Consider the following 23,997-nt stretch of genomic DNA (forward strand, 5'->3'; position numbering starts at 1 on the left):
AAGTCTCTAATGGTTAAAAATGCTACAAAGAGAATAATATAATCTGAATATTTCAGAGCAGCATTTCACGAATCCTTCAAGATTTTTTTTTTTTCAATCATAACGTCTTGTGTTGAATGCATGAGGGAAAAAAAGAAGCAATCCAAGATGGCTAATAGAAGTTTAGTTCTAGTTGGACTGCGTTCGGTCCAGTTAGAATACATAAATACTGGAGATATCTGGAGAAGACAAAAGATGAAACACATCCAGCATTAAGATGTTTTTAACTCAAATAATCCATAATAACACTTCCTCCAGTGAGAAAGTGCATCTGCTGTTGTCTCTCACAGAGCTGTTTAAACGCTGCTTGATCTGTGCAGATTTCTCTCCTGATTCAGACCAGAACACTTGTTCACTGGAGGAAGTGTTATTATGGATTATTTGAGTTAAAATCATCTTAATGCTGGATGTGTTTCATCTTTTTTCTTCTCCAGATGTTCACTGATGGACTGGAGTGCTTTGGATTATTGTGATGTTTTTATCAGACTCTCATTCTGACGGCACCCATTCACTGCAGAGCACCCATTGATGAGACACTGATGCAATGCTACATTTCTCCAAACCTGATGAAGAAACAAACTCATCCTGATCTTGAGTAAATTTTCAGCAAATTTTCATTTTGGGTATTGTAGTGAACTATTTGGGTAACCATTGCTTTGGCTGCAATTCATGACACAATAGATTTCAAAACGCTAGGCATCACACATTTGTCCACTTTGTAGGTGGTTACAGAGCAGCAAACACTATCAGACGTTCACAACAAACAAAAAACATGCACCTCATTGCTAGGGGACGCATGACAGCTGAAAACAATAGGTGTTAAACTGTCTCACAATATCAAACATGTCTGATCTTCTCTGACTAGATGGAATCATAGACTGATGCTAAAAAACCAAGTCTGTGTCCAGGACACACTATAGTGCGACTCCTCCAGACCACAAAATGGGAAAAAATGTGGGCAAATCCTTAAAAATAAATTAACACTATAAAAAGCAGCATTTTTGGGTTCCTTTCAGTGAACGGTTCTTGGAAGATTGTAATTACTGTAACTAAAGAACCCTTTGCCCAGTGGAAATAATCTGTGGATGTTTAAAGCTTCAATGTCAATAAACAACCTTTATTTTTAAGAGTGTTTTCCAGTCTTTCCAGCTGTCTATGTGAGCCAGGGTTTCCTCAATGCCAGTCCTGATTGCCCTGATGTAGGCGTTAGACTTTCTAAAGTCTGGAACGGAGCCAAATTGTGTTTTAATAAAAGCTCAGAGAAATATTACTGCTCTCTACCAAAAGCAGTGAAATCATGAACTCAATCCTCTCAGAAGGCTATGGCTATTAATAACGCTCCAGTTCACTTCAGTGCACGATACATCTGACACAAGTACAGAAAGCTCACCTGGTTTGTCCTCTAACGGCTCTGAGGGATGTGAACTGTGCAAAAGTCAAAATAAAACAATTACGATGACAGTCTAAAAATATAGGGCAACACTTCAGAATAATGAAGCAATGAGTATAGTAACACAGTATTCTAGTAACTAATATTAACTAACAAGAAACTAATTAATCAGTAATATCACTACTAGTTTACTATTAGTTATTATCCTTTTACTGTCTATAAACAACCATTACAATGACTGATGTCTTAACTTGTGAGTTGTTATGCGTTTCACTTTAGAATAAATAAATCAAAAATAATCATTAATTAGTAAAGAAGGTAAATATATATATATATATATATATATATATATATATATATATATATATATATATATATATATATAATTAGAGTATATTTCATAATGCTCATAATCAGATTACAGATACTTTTTAATGGATTACATGAATACATATTCACACGCTGGCAGTAAATTATTGATTCTCCTTTTTTTCTCTTATTTTCAAAGTCGTGAATAAATGATTGGAGTTCATTTTACGAGAAAATACTGTTTCTGTGTTTCAAAAATTTCATATTTAATGCAGTTTCACTTGCTGCAGTTTTGCAACTATTTGTGAAACTTACTAACGATTTCTGAATGAAAATTGTTTCTATGCCAGTTTTTTCAGGGAACTAGTTGGATTAGTCAGTTAGCACTTTATAAACTATGAACAAGTTATTCTTGCTTAGTATTTTTTGTCTTGTTATACCACAAAACAAACAAAGAAAAAACAGCTCTAAAAATGATTTCCTAAAAGATATTTTTCTGTAAAGCAAAATGCCTTCAAATATATTGTCTTGCTTTTTAAATATATGTATGTTTTAAATTTTATGCATAAACCCTGTTAATTTTTATCTTTTTTAAAGTAAGCAATACTTAATATTTATTTCTCAAGTAAATGTATCTTGATTTAAGAATGTTTTCATATTTGCAGTGAAAAAATAATAATTATGAAATTATGAAACTTCATTTGGTTTCTTAGTAGTTCTCTGAGAGTTATGAAAAAATGAACTACCACAAACACTCACCTGCTCTTCCTCCGGCTGACAGAGGAGTTGAGGAACAGGTGATCAGGCAGATCTTCAGACGTCAAAGGCAGAAGTTCAGATCCAGACGTCTGCTGGGTCAAAGAGCTGGAGTCGGCCATGGCCTGCTGGAGTAACCCCTGAACCAGCTTTTTCTCTGATAGTACAAACACATCTAATGAACAGCTGATCCATCTGCAGGACACAAGCGGCCCGTGTCCAGAGTTAAACTCACTGATGTTACCATAATAGAAACTAATAGGACTATTTGTGCTGCCCTGCTATGTTATTTTAAGAGAAGATCTCATAAGTAACTTGAATAAATTGAGACAAAGTCCAAATGGAACAAATTTTTCCTCATGACAAATTAAATGCATAGAACTCTGGAAGCTTTTGATTGTCACACTTGTGATTTTTTTTTCCTTGCAATTATGACTTAACATCTCGCAATTGCGACTTTACATCTCACAATTCCGACTTTTTTTTATTTTATTTTTATTATTATATTATTTAAAATCCCATGCTACGTGTACTGTGTTAACCTAACTGAGACTTGTTATAGAACTTATATATCATTGCTCTTTTTGTTGTTTTTGATTGATTCCACTGTCCTCATCTGTAAGTCGCTTTGGATAAAAGCGTCTACTAAATGAATAAATGTAAATGTAAATGTAATTCTGACTTTACATCTCGCAATTCCGACTTTACATCACGCAATTCCGACTTTACATCTCGCAATTCCGACTTTACATCACACAATTCCGACTTTACATCTCGCAATTCCGACTTTACATCACGCAATTCCGACTTTACATCTCACAATTCTGACTTTACATCTCACAATTCTGACTTTACATCACGCAATTCCAACTTTACATCTTGCAATTCCGACTTTACATCATGCAATTCCGACTTTACATCTCGCAATTCCGACTTTACATCTCGCAATTCCGACTTTACATCACACAATTCCGACTTTACATCTCGCAATTCCGACTTTACATCACGCAATTCCGACTTTACATCTCACAATTCTGACTTTACATCTCACAATTCTGACTTTACATCACGCAATTCCAACTTTACATCTTGCAATTCCGACTTTACATCATGCAATTCCAACTTTACATCTCGCAATTCCGACTTTACATCACGCAATTCCGACTTTACATCTCACAATTCTGACTTTACATCTCACAATTCTGACTTTACATCACGCAATTCCAACTTTACATCTTGCAATTCCGACTTTACATCATGCAATTCCGACTTTACATCTCGCAATTCCGACTTTACATCACGCAATTCCGACTTTACATCTCACAATTCCGACTTTACATCTCATAATTCTGACTTTACATCACGCAATTCCGACTTTACATCTCACAATTCCGACTTTACATCTCGCAATTCCAACTTAACATCTCACAATTTCGACTTTACATCTCGCAATTCCGACTTTACATCTCGTCATTCTGACTTTACATCTCGCAATTCCAACTTTGCATCTCATAATTCCAACTTTACATCTCACAATTCTGACTTTACATCTCATAATTCCGACTTTACATCTCACAATTCCGACTTTACATCTCGCAATTCCAACTTTACATCTCATAATTCTGACTTTACATCACGCAATTCCGACTTTACATCTCACAATTCCGACTTTACATCTCGCAATTCCAACTTTACATCTCACAATTCCGACTTTTTTTATTTTATTTTTATTATTATATTATTTAAAATCCCATGCTACGTGTACTGTGTTAACCTAACTGAGACTTGTTATAGAACGTATATATCATTGCTCTTTTTGTTGTTTTTGATTGATTCCACTGTCCTCATCTGTAAGTCGCTTTGGATAAAAGCGTCTACTAAATGAATAAATGTAAATGTAAATGTAAATGTAATTCTGACTTTACATCTCGCAATTCCGACTTTACATCACGCAATTCCGACTTTACATCTCGCAATTCCGACTTTACATCACACAATTCCGACTTTACATCTCGCAATTCCGACTTTACATCACGCAATTCCGACGTTACATCTCACAATTCTGACTTTACATCTCACAATTCTGACTTTACATCACGCAATTCCAACTTTACATCTTGCAATTCCGACTTTACATCATGCAATTCCGACTTTACATCTCGCAATTCCGACTTTACATCTCATAATTCTGACTTTACATCACGCAATTCCGACTTTACATCTCACAATTCCGACTTTACATCTCGCAATTCCAACTTAACATCTCACAATTTCGACTTTACATCTCGCAATTCCGACTTTACATCTCGTCACTCTGACTTTACATCTCGCAATTCCAACTTTACATCTCATAATTCCAACTTTACATCTCACAATTCTGACTTTACATCTCATAATTCTGACTTTACATCACGGAATTCCAACTTTACATCTCGCAATTCCAACTTTACATCTCATAATTCTGACTTTACATCACGCAATTCCGACTTTACATCTCACAATTCCGACTTTACATCTCGCAATTCCAACTTTACATCTCACAATTTCGACTTTACATCTCGCAATTCCAACTTTACATCTCGTCATTCTGACTTTACATCTCGCAATTCCAACTTTAAATCTCATAATTCCAATTTTACATCTCACAATTTCGACTTTACATCTCGCAATTCCGACTTTACATCTCGTTATTCTGACTTTACATCTCGCAATTCCAACTTTACATCTCATAATTCCAACTTTACATCTTGCAATTCTGACTTCACCTCACAATTAAAGCTTTTTATATAACAATTAATTTTTTTTCTTAGAATTACAAGTTTATGTCTTTCAATTCCAACACTATATCTCACAATTTTGAGTTTACATATCATCTGATTTTTGTCCCACAATTGCAAGTTCATGTCTCAGAATTATGAGAAAAAAGTCAGAATTGTGAGAGAAAACAATCGTTATTACCATTTAAATTTTTTAATCCAGTGGCAGAAACAAGCTTCCATACACAATAAACGTTCATCACTTATGTTAAAACGTGATGCATGATTTTACAAATTGTCAGTTCTGAAATTAATTTTTCCAGGGTCAGAAATGATCTTTGGTGGCTTACATACACAGTAATGTCCATGCATGAAGTTAGTTGATTACATAATTGCAATTAATTAATAGTTAAAATATTAAAAACATTTTATGTTTGCAAACATTTTGATCTCCACAAATAATTTTCTACTTCAAAGATTCACTTTACAAACATTTTTGATAAGATATTATTTTACTTTCTTCAGATTCTTAAAGATTTTAAACAAGCATTTAGAATCATTAGTATTTTCAGTTTATCGTCTGGGAAGAGAAAAATAGATTGTGCATTTTACATCACGTGCTAAAAGTTTACTTTGTCGGCATTTAGGATAGTAGCATAAGGGTCTTTAAATGCTCTCCAACGCAGAAAATTCACCATGCATCAGTCAGTTATTTGTTTAACTGCTAATAAATCAATTAAAGCAAAGGGCAGTGGTTCACCTTTATCACTCGCCAACAAAAGCCACTGCTGAACCATTGAGAGAGAATCAGTCTGCAGGATCTGACACAAAAGCTCCAGCACCTGAAAGTTAATTTGGTACAGTTGAGATATTATACACACACACCCATGCATATTCACTGAAGTTTTAATAATATATATTTTTGTCAAAATGTAAAAAAAATAAAAATATCTCTGCAAACATTATGTTGTTTTTGAGATTTCCTTCTTCAGAACTGCAACATTTTTTTACGATGTTGCGCAAATAATTTTTCAGAGTTTCAAATTTGTCAGTGTTCTCCCACTGTATTAGATTGTTTTCCAGGTTTGAAACCTTGTAAATGGTGATCTGAAAACTGGTGTGCGAATGTGTGAAAAAAAAATTTTAACTCTGAAAACAGAGCTTTGCAGGCTTGCAAAGTGGTAAAAAAAATTACATCTCTTCAAACGTAATTTTGTTTTTGAGTTTTCCCTCTTCAGAAGTGCAACACTCTTTTTAATGGTGTTGTGCAATCATATTTTCAGAGTTTCTAATTTGTCACTGTTCTCCCAGTGTTTAGTTTGCTTTCAAGATTTGAAACCTTGTAAATAGTGATCTGAAAACTGGTGTGCGAATAGGTGAAAAAAAGTTTTGAAACTCTGAAAACTGAGGTACGAAAGGGCGAAACTTATTACATTACATAACATTTGCACTTCCATTGCAGAATATTTTTTCAGAGCTGAGTTTACAACACCCACTTTGCGGAGATACGCACACACAGTTGTGAGCTTGCGACTCACGTGATTTGTGGCAGTGTTGTCACGCAGCTCTGCTCTGAAACTCTGAAACTCAGACTGAGCGAAAATGAAGCTTCGCAACCTCGCAAATAAAAAAAAGCCTGGAGGGAGGGCCTTCTGCTCTTGGCCAATGCTTTGCTGTCTGCTGACGTACAGTCCAATCACAAGTCGTATTTACTGGAAAGGTGGGATTGACCGACTGCTCCGCCAATGACAAAAGCGCACAGGATACACAAACAGAGGATGCACAGATTTCTGTCCACAAGGCGGTCCGTCAGCTCTATCCCCTCTCAATCTGTCACAAACAGCGTATGAGGACAATGGGAGCAATAAAAAACAACAAATATACAAGTGCTATAACAAGTCTCAGTTAGCTTACACGTAACTGAGGCTTTTAAATAATATAATAAAGACATACTGATAACAGATAGAATAGAAAAAGAATAGAGCAAGCTAGAGTTAGAGGTCTTTTTTGCCTTTGTTAATTGTATAACAAGGGCGTCACTAGGCCCTTTTTAGGGGGCTAAACTTCTACCCAGCCCCCCTAAAAAAATATTTGATTAATACATTTTTGATCGCTTCAGTCCCCTTTAAAAAAAACTTATTTGAAACAGCGGCAAGCTTCGTCAAGTTTCGGCTCCTCCCCTTATCTGAGTCTGCTTGGATTTAGCGCATTTTTCAATCTGCAGGGGAACATCAGAGAGCACAAGGTGTGTGTCGTGTGTGCGTGCATTTATTGATAAATTGCTAATGCTATGATATTACATCTGCATTGTGCAGTTCTTTGTCATAAATGCATTGCAGTTTACATAATGTAATGTTACTGGAGCATTGGGAGCACACGGGACGGCTCGGTTTCTCATCCAATACCAATACGTTTCGCTGCGGCCTTCAGCCCTTGTGTGATAGTAGTTTTTTATTCCTTCAAAAATGAAGTGATTAACACCCATGAAAACATACTTTAGATTCAGAAAACGATCATGATTCATTTTCATTTACTTTTTAAAATTACAGACATATTATTATGTATTTTGACATTACATGCAGCCATGCACAGAAATGATTAAAGACACACATCATTGTCTGAAAGCACTAGATGGCCCAGAGAGAGAATTTGGAGTTATTTTGTTTTGTATTATTAAATATAGTTTTGTATTAAGTAATAATGAATCAGGAGGAGTGTCATCATGATACATAAATTAGAGTAAGCGTAGAGTAAAGGGATTTTTGATTTTCTTGATTTATACTATTTATACTAGATTTGTACTTGATTTATAGAAGTGGCAAATTGATAATTCATGTTGTTATTTTTAATAAATAGAAATAAATATAGAACAGATTAATCATATTGCCAATAGACAATTACATTAATACATGGTTTGTCTATATTCTTAATGAATATTAGCTGGTTAGTTAAAATACTTAAAATGACATCAATTTTCATGGGGTGACTTCATGAATATCCAACCGTATTGTTGATTATAAAGGCTAAAAAGCTAAAAAACTAAAATAATTTATATTTCATTGTAGATGGATATACGACATGTTTTCCTGTCGTGCGGGAGTAGGTCTGCAGATGAGCAACAGTCAGGTGAGAACAGAACGTAGACAGCCTCTCACACACACAATACCACTGTGTTCCCAAGATTCATTTCAGTCATTGAACCCTGACATTGTTTTAATTGTCTGCCAATTTCCCTGTACATTTTATAAGAAAAAGCAGTGGTATCGTCAAAGGGAAAAATTCCTATCTGAGGTTTGTATGTGAGCATAGAAATGCAAACAGTAAAATGTTGTGTTTGTACTGGAAACATGTGTGCGTGTGTTTGTACAGTGAATGAATCAGGAGGTCTTCATTGTAAAAAAAAAAAAAATCGACATTCCCTTCAAGGTTAGTAGCATACCACCCTACCCTAATAGTCAAATAATATTTTTTTAATCATACCCCTAAAATCAAAATCCTAGAATCGCCCCTGGTCTGCAATAGGAGTGCAAATGTAATGTAATAAGTTTCGCCCTTTCGAACCTCAGTTTTCAGAGTTTCAAAACTTTTTTTCACCTATTCGCACACCAGTTTTCAGATCACTATTTACAAGGTTTCAAATCTTGAAAGCAAACTAAACACTGGGAGAACAGTGACAAATTAGAAACTCTGAAAATATGATTGCACAACACCATTAAAAAGAGTGTTGCACTTCTGAAGAGGGAAAACTCAAAAACAAAATTACGTTTGAAGAGATGTAATTTTTTTTTACCACTTTGCAAGCCTGCAAAGCTCTGTTTTCAGAGTTACAAATTTTTTTCACACATTCGCACACCAGTTTTCAGATCACCATTTACAAGGTTTCAAACCTGGAAAACAATCTAATACAGTGGGAGAACACTGACAAATTTGAAACTCTGAAAAATTATTTGCACAACATCGTAAAAAAATGTTGCAGTTCTGAAGAAGGAAATCTCAAAAACAACATAATGTTTGCAGAGATATTTTTATTTTTTTTACATTTTGCAAGCATGCAAATCTTATTTTTCGATCTTGCAAAACTTTTTTTTTGTAAGATTTTGAGTTTTCAAACACTTAGTTTCAACCTTTCAGACCTGTATTTTCAGTTTTGAATCATGGCAGGATTTAAATCCCATAGAGAGTGTGAACACTGATCTGAGCAGCTCATACCCACATGACTGAATAAAACCAGCTAACCAAATATTGAAATTATGCAATGGTATTTAAATATTTGATTTGCTTATAAAATTTCTTCGGCATGCAGTCTGTCTCCCATTTTCATATTCATCATATCTTAAATTGAAAATGAGCAAACAAAGAGAGCTTCAGGATCTGTCCTGACACAGATCCTTCAGGATCTGTGCTCCCAATGCTCCAATCAATATAAATCTGTCCTGGTATTTTGTTTAAAGCGCTATATAAATAAAGGTGACTGACACACGTGCAGTATTCTGAATGAATTATTAATGAACTGCTTCAAAAGCAGATTGTATTTAAATTTTTTTAATTTGTAGCTAGCTACATGGTTATCCACATCACATTGCACGTTTAATTCAGCAAGAGCAATACATACAATTTTTAAATCAATTTTGTCAAGAAACGTCTAAAGTTTTGGCAGTCCAAAGAAAATGATAACAGTTTACAGTTTATTCATCACACAGAAAATAAAAATCCAAGTTGTGAACAATGCACTGAGAGTAAAAATATCATCAAACAAAGTTTGAAATAATAAATGTTTTTTTTAAAGTAACCTCTACAAAAATGCAGTTTGAAAGTAACTTTTCTAATTGAATGCATTTTAAAATGTGATTTATTCCTGTGATTGCTGCTGAAAATGAAGCTTTGCATCACAAGAATAAATTGCATTTCACATTATTTTAAAAAGTAATAATATTTCACAATATTAGAGATTTTTATTGAATTTTTGGTCAAATAAATTCTTTCAAAAAAAAGCCTTGTTTTAAAAAGCCTTATTACAAACTTTTGAGTGGTTGTGTATTTCAGTTTGATATTTTATGTCCATAAATACATGCAATTTATTTCCATATGCCACATGCAATCTGTCGTAAAAACCGGGTGGCGCCTTTACAAATAATGCGAGATAATAACATTTCCTTTCTTACATCTGCCAGTATTGTGTTCTACCAGATGCAATGTGAAAGTTTCTGTGACATGTTCAGAAAGCGTGTCATGGCTGAAGGTCAGTAATCGGCACAGGTGTGTTACCTTGAGCTCGACTCCCTCCAGGGTTTGCGTCTGCCATCGCTGGGCTCGTTTGTGTGAAGTCCTGCTGCTGCGCTTCTTCCCTCCCCAGGACGAAGCAGGGATGATCCGGCCGGACTGCGCCGAATACTGTGTCTTCCTGTGAGGAACTTCCTCATCTGTCGGTTTCTTTGAGTTTAATCACAGACAAACACAAAAACTGGATGCATTCAGGATTCTACAATTAATTGATTTTGATTTACTCAGCACCATCTAATGTAATAAGTCCACTCATTCAGATCAAAATGCTAAACCTGATGCATGTGTAATGAAGCATTGCATAGCAAGTCTCCTAGGTTTTTAAATGATGTTTAGCACTTCAGATTTGGGGAAGTTGTATTTAAAAAGACAGAAACCAATCATCCGTCAGTTTGACTGAATGAACTGTACATTTTCCTCCATGTTCTACTTTCAGATGTTAGGAGATTAAACATAACACTTGTATTTAAAAGTGATTTTTTTTTTATCTTTTGTGTTCCTCTGTAACTATATGAACTTTAAAAAAATAATGTTAATGAACACATTCATAATGTTTCTGCAGAAATAACTGAGCTTTCTGGGGTTATTTGTGGTAATTTGTTAATGCTTTTACACTTTTACATTTCCTTTTAATGTTTGATGGTTGAAGGGTGAGTAGATTAATGTTGCCTCATTGTAAAAAATGTTTATTAATGTATTAATAAAGCAAATCTTTTGCTGTTTGTTTGCAGTTTAACAAAAGTTACTCCTATAATTCAGCGTGATGGGGCACAGAAAAAGGTAGATATCTAAAATCAGTCAAATGACCCTTTTGTTTATTTCCGAAGTATTTTGATTTTTATTTCAGCTATTAATACGAGTGCTGTATTTTCTTCTTACTCATAGTCTGTTTAAGGCAATTTCACAATGTATAGTGCATACTGAAATATTAAGAAATATATAAATAAACAAGCAAACTTTGTGCATTTATGCATTAATGCATTTGGCAAAAGAGTCTTGCATTGCATTAAATGCTTTTTTAATTAGTTCATGCATTAACTGGGAATCAAACCCATGACCTTCTAGAGAGTCATTTGATGAAATCAAATTTTTACAAACCCAATGGAAAATTGCATTGCAATGCAAGATGTGATTTTAAAGCTTAAAAACAAATGTTTGATGCAGGATCTTTAAAGCTGACAATCACTCCATCCTTTCAGAAACCCTACATTCTCCGCTTCGTGATCGTGCTGTTCTGAACATTATTCATGCATCAGTTTCACTGGTGATACCTATAAGAAAGTGAAAGATCAGGTACCTCTCTCATGTCCCGCTGGGTCTCTGCGGCCGCTGAAAGACTGACTTTGGTGGCCAAATCCTTCAGTTCCTCACGCCAGCTTTCAGAAATCAGTTCTGTGGAAAGACATGAGAGATGAAAGAGAGCAAGAACAAGAAACAGATGTGAGAAGATCAAAAAGGGCAAAAAAACTACTACTACTGATTAAACTAAAGCAACTCAAATTACTGTTTGACAACTTAAATACTGCGTTGAAATTACATTTTTGTAATTAATTAGTTTTGCAATGTAAGTAACTACAATCTGTTGTTCAGTCTGTCATCTTTGCTTGATTTTCAGTGCCTTATCCATGATATGAGCTTTGCAATATTTGTCTTTTAAAACTAGAGGCCAATATATTCAATCCAAAAGTTATAATGAGATGCACATAAACTCAACGCACAAATCTCAAACATTGCGATGATCAACAAATGTTTATTAAGTAAAAATATACCATTACTGAACCATACGACAGCTTCACCTAAGCTAGTAAAATGTAAAGCAATGATCATTTTTTAAATAATAGTAATCATTTAGTAACCAAATTGTTATTTATTTATTTTTATTTTTTTTTCCAAGTTAAAATTTATACTGGTAACATTTTTGTGAAAAATGTTAATAAAACAGAATAGAATAAATAAATAAATAATTCTAAATATTGGCAAGCAATTTTATATATTTTGGCCTTTTCTTCTTTTAAATGAATGCACTTCTTATATATAAAAAAAAACACTTTTTTTTGGTTTGGACACACCTGACAGAAAGCATGTCATTTTTATGCTGTTTTTTTTATTTTTATCCCAGTTTTATATATTAAAAAAGTCAAACAGAGAATAAGTTGTAATAAGAATAGGATGATTCCCTTGAAAACATTGAAACATTCTTTACAACTACCTCCACAAACAACCATTTTAATTTATTTTTATTTATGTCATTTTTCTACATATGCATATTTTGCCAAACTTTTTTAAATTTTAAGGAAAAGATGCACATATAGAAAATAAAGCAAAATAGAAATAAAATATAGAAATAAAAATAAAAAAATGGATGTGTGTGCGTATTTCTTCTCTCTCTCTGTCTTTGATGTATCAAATGTTGCGGTTTCACTTTTTTGTTTCAAAATTTGAAACATTCAAACTCCAACTGGTTTGTTTAATCATCACAAATGAGATTCGGAAGCTTTTCAATGCAAACAAAAACCTACGTTTAAGTCTCATGAACTCGACAGACTATGCATATTCAGTCATGCATCTCTTTTTGTGTTCCCTGAAGAATTAAAGTCATGTGGCTTTGGTAAATCAATGATGAGAGAAATTAGTATTTTTGTGTGAACTCTCTCTGTTAGACACAAAAGCTGCATTCGTGTTTGTATAATACTAGACCTGCTCGTGGTCCAGAGCGATCCGAGCCCATCTCAGGTGTGAGAAACACAGACCAACGGCTCCCAGACACTTGACTTTTAATGAGCGGATGAGGACAGAGAGGAGTGAAGCCGTACCAGTCATCATTCACCATACAAACCGGCTTCCCATTCAACCCTACGGAGAGAGAAGAGCATTAGAAATCTCTGTGTCAGGACAGGCGTATTTTACTACGCAGCGAGCCTCGAACGCTGTGACAACTGGATAAAAGATGAAGGAAGTAATGTTTTTGTGCTAAAAAAATAATGCTGGATTAATCCTTCAGGCATTCAGCTACTGCTTTTATCACAGAATATGTTCCCCTTGACTTTGTTAACCCTTTCTGTTAATAGCGCAGTGTCATGACAAATCTAGCATTTCACATTAAAAATGAATTTAGAGGATGGTTACAAACTGATTCATCTATTGTAGATAATACGCACATCACGTATGCATTAAATGCAGAAGTCATTTTGTGTTTCTGGACCTGAGAAAATGAGAAGAAAAAAAAAGAAGAAAAAAGATTTACAAATATCCAAAAATTCATGAATCAACATACATTTAGTTGAAAACCAAAATGATGTAAGATGAAAGTCTTGTTTTCTGAAAAATGCATAAAAATGTTGCGAATTTATGCTAAAAAAAAAAAAAAGTCTGATAATGGGGCAAGAAAAATACATTTATTTTCCCATTAGATTTTTCTGATCCCACTAGCAGATAATATTTTTCTTATTTTAAGCATCAACTAACATCATTTTGATCATTTTATCAGAACATAAGACTTAATATCAAGTCATTTTGCTTCTTAAGTATTTGTATCTCTTTTCAAGAACGTTTAGATATCTGTTCTAGAAAACAAAATAAAAGACTGAAAAACTAAATCTTTATTTTTAGAATTTTTTGAATTTATTTTGCAAATTGTTTAATTGAGTTGCCATCTAATTGACAGAGAAAAACACACCAAATTAATAAAATAAACTATTAAACACACCAGAGCTTCAGTATGAAGACGAGCTCTAATAATGCTTGAGTTTATGCATTTTTTCTTACATGCTGACAAAAAAAATAAAGTGAAACCTAATTATATTTTAAATGCACTTATTCTTTGTGGCCAAAGCTTGATGTAAATATATGTTCATATTTTAATGTAACATTTCAAAGTTAACTGTCAATACCTCACTGTTAAGTTATTATAATTAAAAGAAGTGTCTGATCTTGATCGAAGCAGATATCACAGACCTTTTTAATAGAAATACTTCCTTAAAATGGACAAACACGAGCATGTTTCTGAACAGGTCTGTGCGTCCGGAGCGGCTCACCCTGCATGTGTCTGACTCTGTGAGGATGAGGATTGTGTCTGGAGAAGAAGGAATGATGGCTGAGTCTCCCGAAGCGAAGGCTGCCTCGAGTGGAGCCCGGCGTCTCACACAGAGCTGTCTCCTGACGCACAGATTCAGGACTGATCCACAGAGCTTCATTCACCTGCTCCTCTGATGGCTCCATAATCTCTAGAAAGAAAAAACTGTAAAAATCCTAAATGCTCGGTCCTTTACAGTGCAAATGTACACCAGTAGTCTCAGAGATAAAAGCATTTTCCACTCATCTCCTTTGACACACAGCAACCTGCATGCAGTTTCACAGACAATACTTTACACACAATGCATTAATCAGTTTTTGTAACTCATAAGTAGAAATACTTTGACGTGAGCAGCTCACCTCGGTTCACTGTGTTGTTCCTCTGTTTGCTGTCGTTGCCTGGAGACTCTGAACAGAGCCGGACTAAGCTCCTACCGCAGAGCTGAGGACTGCTAAAACACCTCGACCTACTGCTTTTGCATTATTTTAAGCCACTTGAAGCCGTCGCGAGTTCAAGTAAACGCATTAACCTTTAAGCTTGTGCTCTGAGGCCCTAGCTTCTAAAACATCTTTCAGATTCAAGTATCAGGCTGGCACAGAGAAATGATTTGTGTATAGCCTTGTCAAAATAACTAAGAATGAGCCTCGTCACAAGCATCTGTTGCTTTCTATTTTTGTTAATGCATTTTTTGGAAATTCAACATAAGGGTCTCTACAAGGCCAGATTAAAGTGAATTGCCACATAGCATGATGTTAAAACACATTTTGCATACGCTTGTTCATGCACCTAAAGAAAACAATCAAAGAAACTAAACTAATCAATGCAATGCATCGTCACATTTCTGCTGTACATTTCTGCAATTGTGAGTGCAACTTGTGAAGTGTGTCCTACTAAAGTATCATCACCACATATGCTACAGCATGGAAAACAAACCCTAATACCTCAATTTCCAACTCCCCTGTGATAGATTTGACCCGTGCAGACTGGATGCAGAGAAATAATTGGAAATTACTTTTTGTGAAGCAACAAAGGCATGCTTCCTATTAAACATATTAGATAAACTACGATATAACAAATTTAAATTAACACAAGCACGTCCACCCACCCCACAACACGGCAGAAATACAAATAGCCTCGATCTGGTGATTGCATTATCAATTGTCAGGCAAATTGCAAACACAGGATGCTCCCCTAACGTTCCCATTATTTAATGTCTAGGGAAAACACAATAAGATGTATTGGCAATGCTTAAAAGCTTGAAACTTTGTAATTAATATAAAAAGTATTTTATTGCAAAAAACATGTTTTTAGTTTCTTCTTGTTTTCCAGTGCAAAAAAAAACTTTCACTTCACTTGGATTTACTTAGAAAAAAAAATATGATCAATTAATAGAATATCTGTCAGTGGGCTCAGAAAAACCAACAAGTTTTTTTATACTCTGCTGACAGATATTGGTTCTTGTTTTAAGCATGAACTTGCTTAGTTTTGTTCAGAAAGAGAAAAGAAGACATAATATCTAGATTATAAATATATAGATTTACTGGAAAACCAAAATACTCCATTCCCTTCAGTGCATGCAACATTTAATACTGTGACTTTCTTACTACTTTCTGCTTAGAACTTGTACGGTCTTAGTTTGTGCACGTGCAAACTTTGAGCATCCACCAACATTTGGTGCCCAAACCTGGAAATGTTGTCTGAAAACATTTATCTCACATCACTATGGGATTCTCAAGGATATCTGAATGCTATTTAACGTTTAGAAAATGAGGAAACTAGTGTGACTTCGTGAGGCGCAAGTCAAAGTCTTAAACAACATTGCAAAAAAAAAATAAAGAAAGAAAGAAAAGTAGTTTATTCTTGGCAGATGCAGTGCACAGTAGCGCGCGCGCGCTGACGCACAGACAGCAAGCGCGTGACAGCAGCAGCGGGATTCAAACCTCACTGAAGCACAGGACTTATACTTTTACCCTCAGTATAAACTGAAACCCGACATGTCTTCTTCTACAGAGATGACGGCTACTACGAAGATCACTCCGGAGGTTCTCCACGAACTCCTGCAGTTCTACAACCTCTCGCGTCAGGAATTCATCGACACCTACAACATCCAGCCTCTGGTTTACATCCCCGAGCTCCCTGCTGGTGCGAAGACCACGTTTGTCGTGATGTACGTGCTTATCTTCGCTCTGGCTCTGGTCGGGAACAGTCTGGTGGTGTGTATCGTGCTGCGTAAGCGCGCGATGCGCACCGCCACCAACATCTTCATCTGCTCCCTGGCGGTCAGCGACCTGCTCATCACCTTCTTCTGCATCCCGTTCACACTGCTGCAGAACATCTCGTCAGAGTGGCTGGGAGGTCAGAGTCTGCTTTATTATTAGTCATTAATTAACATGGCATAACATGAAAATGACGGGAAATACTTAAAGAGTACTCTCCACCTGGAACTAACTATATGCATTATTCTACAGCTCATATTAATAAGAATATGCAATGAACAACTTGTAAAAATAAAAAAAAATAAAAAAATAAAAAAGATGCATTAGAGTATGTGGCGAACACGTTTCTCCTGTACTATCATAATAATGTTGAGTGGTTTGTAAACTGCGCATAAATCTAACCTTATTGAGTAACATTTTATAATAATTTTGCTGAGCAAAAAAATCATCAGATTACTTAAAGAGGATTAAAAAAGGCAACGAAAATTCATTTAATAATTTAAATAATTTAAAGTGAAACATTAAATTCACATTCAAAGAGCTTAAATACATACATATATATATATATATTATTTATTTGTATTCTTTATATTTTAATTTGTATTTCTTTAATACATTTAATATGTTAATTAAATTATATTTTTTCACATAAAATTTTACCTAATCTTGATGCTGATAAACGTGCTGTTAACTATCCTGAACTGATATATATATATATATATATATATAGATGAAGATAGCAGCATGGTATCATGTGAAGTACTTTGGTAGGCTGTTTGGTGTAAATGCCATGATTTACAAACATGGTAATCAGTCAGTACCACAGTATAAATTATAAGTTTATGGTTTTATTATCAGACAGTTTTTCTGTGGGGTTTAGCAACTCCAGGTCTGAATCTAAAGTAGGATTGTGAGTAGAAGTGTGGAGCAAACATGGCAAACGTCTCTCATTTTTATGCTTATCATCACTGCATTAAAACATAGACTTTGAAATGTGAATGCACCGTTTAATATTACAGCAAGAAGACCAATAAATACACCTGTATGGAAACACGTTATGAGCAACAAATGATCCTCAACCAATGAGAGCGCAGACAGTGGAGGTCACATGATCTGTGATTGAGCTGCACTGATTTTGAAGATTGAGCTCAAATTGACCAGAAGTCTATCAAATATAAATATAAACACACATGACATAAGCACACATTAAAATGAAAACTGAAAATACAAAATTTAAAATATATATATAATTTAATTTCTATACATTAAATAAAAAATAACAGTATCTCAATATTTAACACTGCACCAATACTTGATCGATTCATAATAATTGTTAATAAACATGTTCTTTGGGGATTTACTGTGCAAAATACAATCTAATTTAATTGAATTTACTATCATTGAATTGTATAATAAATATCAGCCATTGTTTTATTTATTTATTAAACACCACGTCAGCTGCACGGCAATCAAAACAGAATAAATAAGAATGAACGAAAAACTATTTAAAAGAGTAGTTCACTTCAAGAATATCATTCACTCGTCCCCATGTCATCCAAGATGTTCACGTCTTTCTGTCTTCGGACGTTTTTGAGGAAAACATTCCAGGTTTTTTCTCCATATAATGGACTTCAGTGGAGACCAACGGCTGCAGGTCAATATTAAGGTTAAGGTTGATATAAGATGATTTTAAACACATCTCATAATAAAACCATTGTGTATTTACATTAATACCAGAGCAGTCATGCAAGGCCTGATTCTCTAGCATAAAGTGTGTTTCACGTGTTCACTGTGTGTGTATCTTGTGTTTTCTTTGTGTTGTACATGCAGGGGTTCTAGTATGCAAGACCGTTCCTTTTGTACAGACCACAGCCATCGTCACAGGCATCCTCACCATGACCTGCATCGCTGTGGAGAGATACCAGGGCATCGTCTATCCGCTCAAAATGAAGAGGCAGTACACTCCCAAACGAGCCTACAGGATGCTAGGTGAGGTCTAGTAACGCCTACACGCTCAACCCTTGATTATTCAGATAAACCAATGCTCCAAAAGCCCTAAAAATCAACACGAGGTTCACACTTAGGATCTTAATGCATGCTCCTGGTGCTGCTGTGCATGATTCAGCCGCTACTCTTAACAAAAGAAGACGCTTGCTTTAAATGTATCCCAAAAAAAAAATGTTTTTCTTACAGCCTGATAGAGGGGATAGATGTATTTACATTGACATAAGACAAACTACACAACACAGTAGGTTGAATAAGGGACCACACACACACAAAATAAAATATTAATGCAACAAATATTATGCTCCATGAAACATATGGAGACTATGTACATCATCTGCAGAGCTTCCTGGGAGCAGACAAATCTCTTTTCTTATCACAACTATCTGATTTGAATTTTTTTTCAGTTTCAATAATGCAATCTGATGCCTTCAGCATATTGCATTAATTAATGTCCTCGCAGCTTGCAGCAGGTCTGTTTTTAATATTTTATGAGTTTCTGTTAAAAATCGATTCCCCTGTGGAGAAAATAACATGTGAATCTCTCTCGGCGGGGAAATACAGTGACACACTGAAAGCATTACCTCATCTGCATGTGTAAATATGAAGTGTTCACCCGAGGGCTCTTGTCTGTGTATTCTCTGATTGGTTCATGTATATGTATATAACAGCACGGGCTCATGGGACAGAACCCAGTAATGATCTGATTTCGGTACATCTCTACAGGGCTGGTGTGGATCGCTGCTGTCATGGTCGGATCACCGATGCTGTTCGTGCAACAGCTCGAGGTGAGTGACATCACCAAAGATATTGAGAACCCACAGATCGAGTGTTTAATTACAGTCACAGTTAACCGATAGTATTCAACAAGCACAAGGTTAGACATTAATTAGTCAAGCAGATCAGAGACACTGATGCCACATCAGTCTGACTGAGATTGATTCGAGAGTCTTAGCGCGAAAGTTTTATGTGCTACTCGTTGATTTCTCCATCTAATGACATCTGTCGAGTTTGGAAAGTTACAAAAACATCAGAAAAGTGTCATAACCGAATTGTGTTGCATGATAAACAAGATGGATTTGCACACGCATTATAGATTTGAATTTAAAATAATAGTTCATCCAAAAATTTAGAACTGCTGAGTTTGTTTCTTCATCAGGTTTGTAGAAATGTAGCATTGCATCAGTGTTTCATCAGTGGATGCTCTGCAGTGAATGGGTGCCGTCAGAATGAGAGTCTGATAAAAACATCACAATAATCCACAGCACTCCAGTCCATCAGTGAACATCTGGAGAAGACAAAAGATGAGACAAATCCAGCATTAAGATGATTTTAACTCAAATAATCCATAATAACACTTCCTCCAGTGAACAAGTGTTCTGGTCTGAATCAGGAGAGAAATCTGCACAGATCAAGCAGCGTTTAAACAGATCTGTGAGAGACAACAGCAGATGCACTTTGTCACTGGAGGAAGTCTTATTATGGATTTTGGACTTGTATTTTAGCTGGAATTTTAAAAAGTCTTATGAAAAAAAAAAATACTAATAAAATAAAAAATGAAAAAAGGTTCATGTGTATGAGCCTGTTTACAAACCCTTGTCTATAAACCATATATTGTCACAATCATGTGTTTATTGCCTTCATGTTTCATCAGTGTAAGCGTTTCTATCATCTTTTTCCTCGTCTACAGCAATAGCTGGATGTCTTTGTCCTCAGTAGTGGAGTTTCTGCGCGAGGGCGCCCTCTGGCTTCCAGTATGAATGAAACACCTGTGTGCTCACCACAAAACCCTATTTTTTGATAAAAATAGGAAAGACAATACTTTTCTCTAAAGAAACAGAAGTTTTTATGTCTCTCAGTGCATGCATATGAATTATCATCATTGATATCGTTATATCAATAAATTCCAGAAAATATCGTGATATAGTTTTATCGCCCATCCCAGTTTAAAGTCATGCATGCTCTGTATGAATCCCAGTTAGGTTTACTCTCTAATGTGTGGTGCTCAGGTGAAGTATGACTTCCTGTACGATCATCATCACGTGTGCTGTCAGGAGCGCTGGCATTCGCTGCTGCACCGTCAGGTTTACACCACCTTCATCATGGTGGCGCTGTTCCTGCTGCCGCTGGCCGCCATGCTCTTCCTCTACAGCCGCATCGGGATCGAGCTCTGGATCCGGAAACGTGTGGGAGACTCTTCCGTCCTCAGCACCATGAACCACAGGGAGATCAACAAAATCTCCAGGCAGGTGTCCGAACAAATAGAAACGATGCATGTTTCAAAGCCAAACCATTTGAATATAATTCCCAGTTTTTCTATTTGACTGTTTTCTGTAATGTGATGCATTTCCAAATTTAACAGGAAAATATAATGCATGAAATGCATAAAATGCATTTCATGTGTGGCTTTCCGATGTAACGTGTTTCACATTTTACCCAATAACATTACATGTTTCCACACAATCAAATTCCGGTGAATAAAATCAAGATTATTTGCTGAATAATATAATTACAGAAACATACCTTCACAGCTGTATTTTGTTGTTCAAACAGGAAGAAGAAACGAGCCGTCAAAATGATGATCACTATCGTCCTGCTGTTCACCGTCTGCTGGGCTCCGTTTCATATCGTGCACATGCTGTTTGAGTACAGTAAGTGTGTAGTGGTGCATTTTCTCCAAAACTGTAATAGAAATCACAGGAGTACAGCACTATACTGTAAGTTCAGATATGCCAGCACATATTTCTGTTTATGTTTTAAATTCAACACTGTGAATAAACATTTAAAATATGCAATAACATTTAAATAAGGTAGTCTAAATGTAGGGCTGCACGTTGTTTTCATATTTTCAAATTTTTCTGAAAAAATGTTTTCTAAATGTTTTTCTAAAATTCTAGATTTGCTGTGCTGGTTTGTAGTGCTTTAAATTTTATCAATATAACTATACAATGATAATAATAATAATAATAATAATTATAATTATAATAATAATTAATGACTTAATTAATAATAAATAATATGGCTATTAAATAATAATATTTTTTTATTTTGAAAAAAGTTATAATAATGTACAGCTGCACAGTAGTTGTATAATTTCTAATTTTTCTGAAATAATATTTTGATAAACAAATTTTAAAATAAAATTCTAGGTTTGCTGTGCTGGTTTTTAGGGCTGCAAAATGTTGCCCGTAAATATAAAATACTATAAATAATAATAAAAAATAATTAATGACTATATAATAATAAGTAATAAATATGACTATTAAATAATATATCTTTTTTATTTTGCAATTATAATAAAAAATAATATGTAGGGCTGCATAATTTGGATACAAATTACAAAATTATTTTATTACTAGACTTAAATATAATAATTATATATAATCGATTACTAAATTACAAAACAGAAAAAATACTATTTTAATATTTCAAATTAAAATAATATTGAAAAAATACAGTAATAATATAAATTTTTAATAATTGTGAAAATACAATTCTAATATTTATGTCTTCATTTTGTAGTTTTCAAATGTGCATTAGTTCATTTAACATATGATTTCAACTATTTCATTAGTTGAAACAACCTTTTGTTGGTGATTCTCTGTTAATTTGAACCATCTACATACCTGGCATTAAAACTAATAAGGATTAAACCTTGAATACCTGTCTATTTTTCATGCAGACGAGCTGGAGAAGAACTACGACGAGGTCACGGTGAACATGATCATCGCTGTGGTGCAAGCCATCGGCTTCTCCAACTCCTTCAACAACCCCATCGTCTACGCCTTCATGAACGAGAACTTCAAGAAGAACTGCGTGGCCACGCTTTCTGTGTACCTGCGGCGTCCCGTCCAGCAGGGCGGCGCCGTTCAGCGGCCCAACCTCAGCGTGCACTTCTCCAAACACCTCAAAACCAGCAGGAACAACGCCGACCTGCAGATGCATCAGAACCAAGTACTGTCCTCGTCACACGGAGATCTGGAGATATCCACAGCGTTCACAGAGCAGAAAGTCAAAACCACAAACTCTCCGCTTCCGTCCAGCAGCTCCTGTGTGAAATAAACTGATGAGAGCTTTACTGCCATCTGTTGGCAACAAACGCAGCCTCAAGATCATCAACACTGCTGTCGAAGTAGTTCAGGATATTAAATCTGTGACGGGAGACGCAGATCGAGAGGAACACGTCCTAGCGCAGTGGAAATACAGCACTGGCCTCATTTAAGGAGCATGAAAATCATAATTTACTCACAATCATGTCGTTTTTCTGTGGAACACAAACGGAGAAATTCTGCAAATTCTTCAGCTCCGTTCAACAGCAGTTCACAGACGGTCAAAGTCCACAAATAAAGCAAGCTCAGAAAAAAAGGTGACATGGGAGGCAAAATTATATTTCAACACTTTCTCTGGGGAATGCAAAAAAAGTTGTTTTAGTGTATAAAAACTTTTAGTATTTTTTTATTATTGTTTTAGAATTATTTATTGATTTTTTTATTTATTATTAAATGTTTATCTCATAATACCAAAAGAAAACTTTTATTTACTTTTTTGAGTTTATCTTTTTTAAATGTCTATATAATTTAGATTTTTTTTTACTTTATTTATAGGTTTAGTTACTTTAGCACATAAAATTAAACGATTTTTTTTAATGTATTTTTATTATTAATATAAATTCAGTTAATGTCAGTAATAAATGTATAATAACTCTAGAATGCAAAAGTTTTGAAAGAGTTTTTTTCTCCTATCACACATTATATATATATATATATTTTTTTTTTATATCATTATGTACATTATAATACACAACTGTAAGCAAAGTTCAAACGCATTATAATATTTGCATATTTCTTGTTACATCAAAAATATTTGTTTGTTGTGTTTTATTTCATTAAGATGTAACACTGAATAAGAATCTTACATTATAAGGTACATTACAAGGCATAATTAATGCATTCAAAATATTTTTATAATGCATTATATATAAAGGCTTCAAGTGAATTGTGAGCACTATTTCTTTCTTTTTTTAAGACTGTTAAATGATTCATGCTAATGACAATGAACTAACGAGTTCCTCTACTACAGGGTGAAAATGAGCTGACTTTGTCTTTCTCAGAGAGTTTGTAACTTTGGCGCTCGATTACAGGTGCAGTTCATGCTCTGATGTTCTGAGAGCGTGCA

At 34.7% G+C, this 23,997-nt stretch overlaps 2 protein-coding genes across 2 annotated transcripts in view; one reads left to right on the forward strand and one right to left on the reverse strand.

The window, feature by feature from the left end:
* Positions 1 to 14,990, reverse strand: part of LOC132121126 (protein TBATA-like) — a 15,419-nt gene extending 429 nt beyond the window's left edge. Inside the window, exons 1-8 of the mRNA XM_059530299.1 lie at positions 14,962 to 14,990; positions 14,565 to 14,753; positions 13,228 to 13,383; positions 11,828 to 11,922; positions 10,516 to 10,680; positions 6,011 to 6,092; positions 2,498 to 2,651; positions 1,430 to 1,464 (exon numbers count right to left, since the gene is read on the reverse strand). Coding sequence (XP_059386282.1) covers positions 1,430 to 1,464; positions 2,498 to 2,651; positions 6,011 to 6,092; positions 10,516 to 10,680; positions 11,828 to 11,922; positions 13,228 to 13,383; positions 14,565 to 14,748 — 871 coding nt within the window. The 5' untranslated portion in view covers positions 14,749 to 14,753; positions 14,962 to 14,990. The remainder of the gene's footprint in view (positions 1 to 1,429; positions 1,465 to 2,497; positions 2,652 to 6,010; positions 6,093 to 10,515; positions 10,681 to 11,827; positions 11,923 to 13,227; positions 13,384 to 14,564; positions 14,754 to 14,961) is intronic.
* Positions 14,991 to 16,381: 1,391 nt separating this feature from the next.
* LOC132121127 (pyroglutamylated RF-amide peptide receptor-like) lies at positions 16,382 to 23,077 on the forward strand. The gene is made up of 6 exons (XM_059530300.1): positions 16,382 to 16,957; positions 18,649 to 18,807; positions 19,549 to 19,610; positions 20,832 to 21,071; positions 21,380 to 21,473; positions 22,505 to 23,077. Exons 1-6 carry the CDS (start codon positions 16,597 to 16,599, stop codon positions 22,882 to 22,884), a joined length of 1,296 nt encoding a protein of 431 aa, XP_059386283.1. The 5' UTR covers positions 16,382 to 16,596; the 3' UTR covers positions 22,885 to 23,077.
* The last annotated feature ends 920 nt before the right edge of the window (positions 23,078 to 23,997 follow it).

The sequence above is a fragment of the Carassius carassius genome, chromosome 39 (genome assembly GCF_963082965.1).
Source record: "Carassius carassius chromosome 39, fCarCar2.1, whole genome shotgun sequence".
Classification (NCBI taxonomy): Eukaryota; Metazoa; Chordata; class Actinopteri; order Cypriniformes; family Cyprinidae; genus Carassius; species Carassius carassius.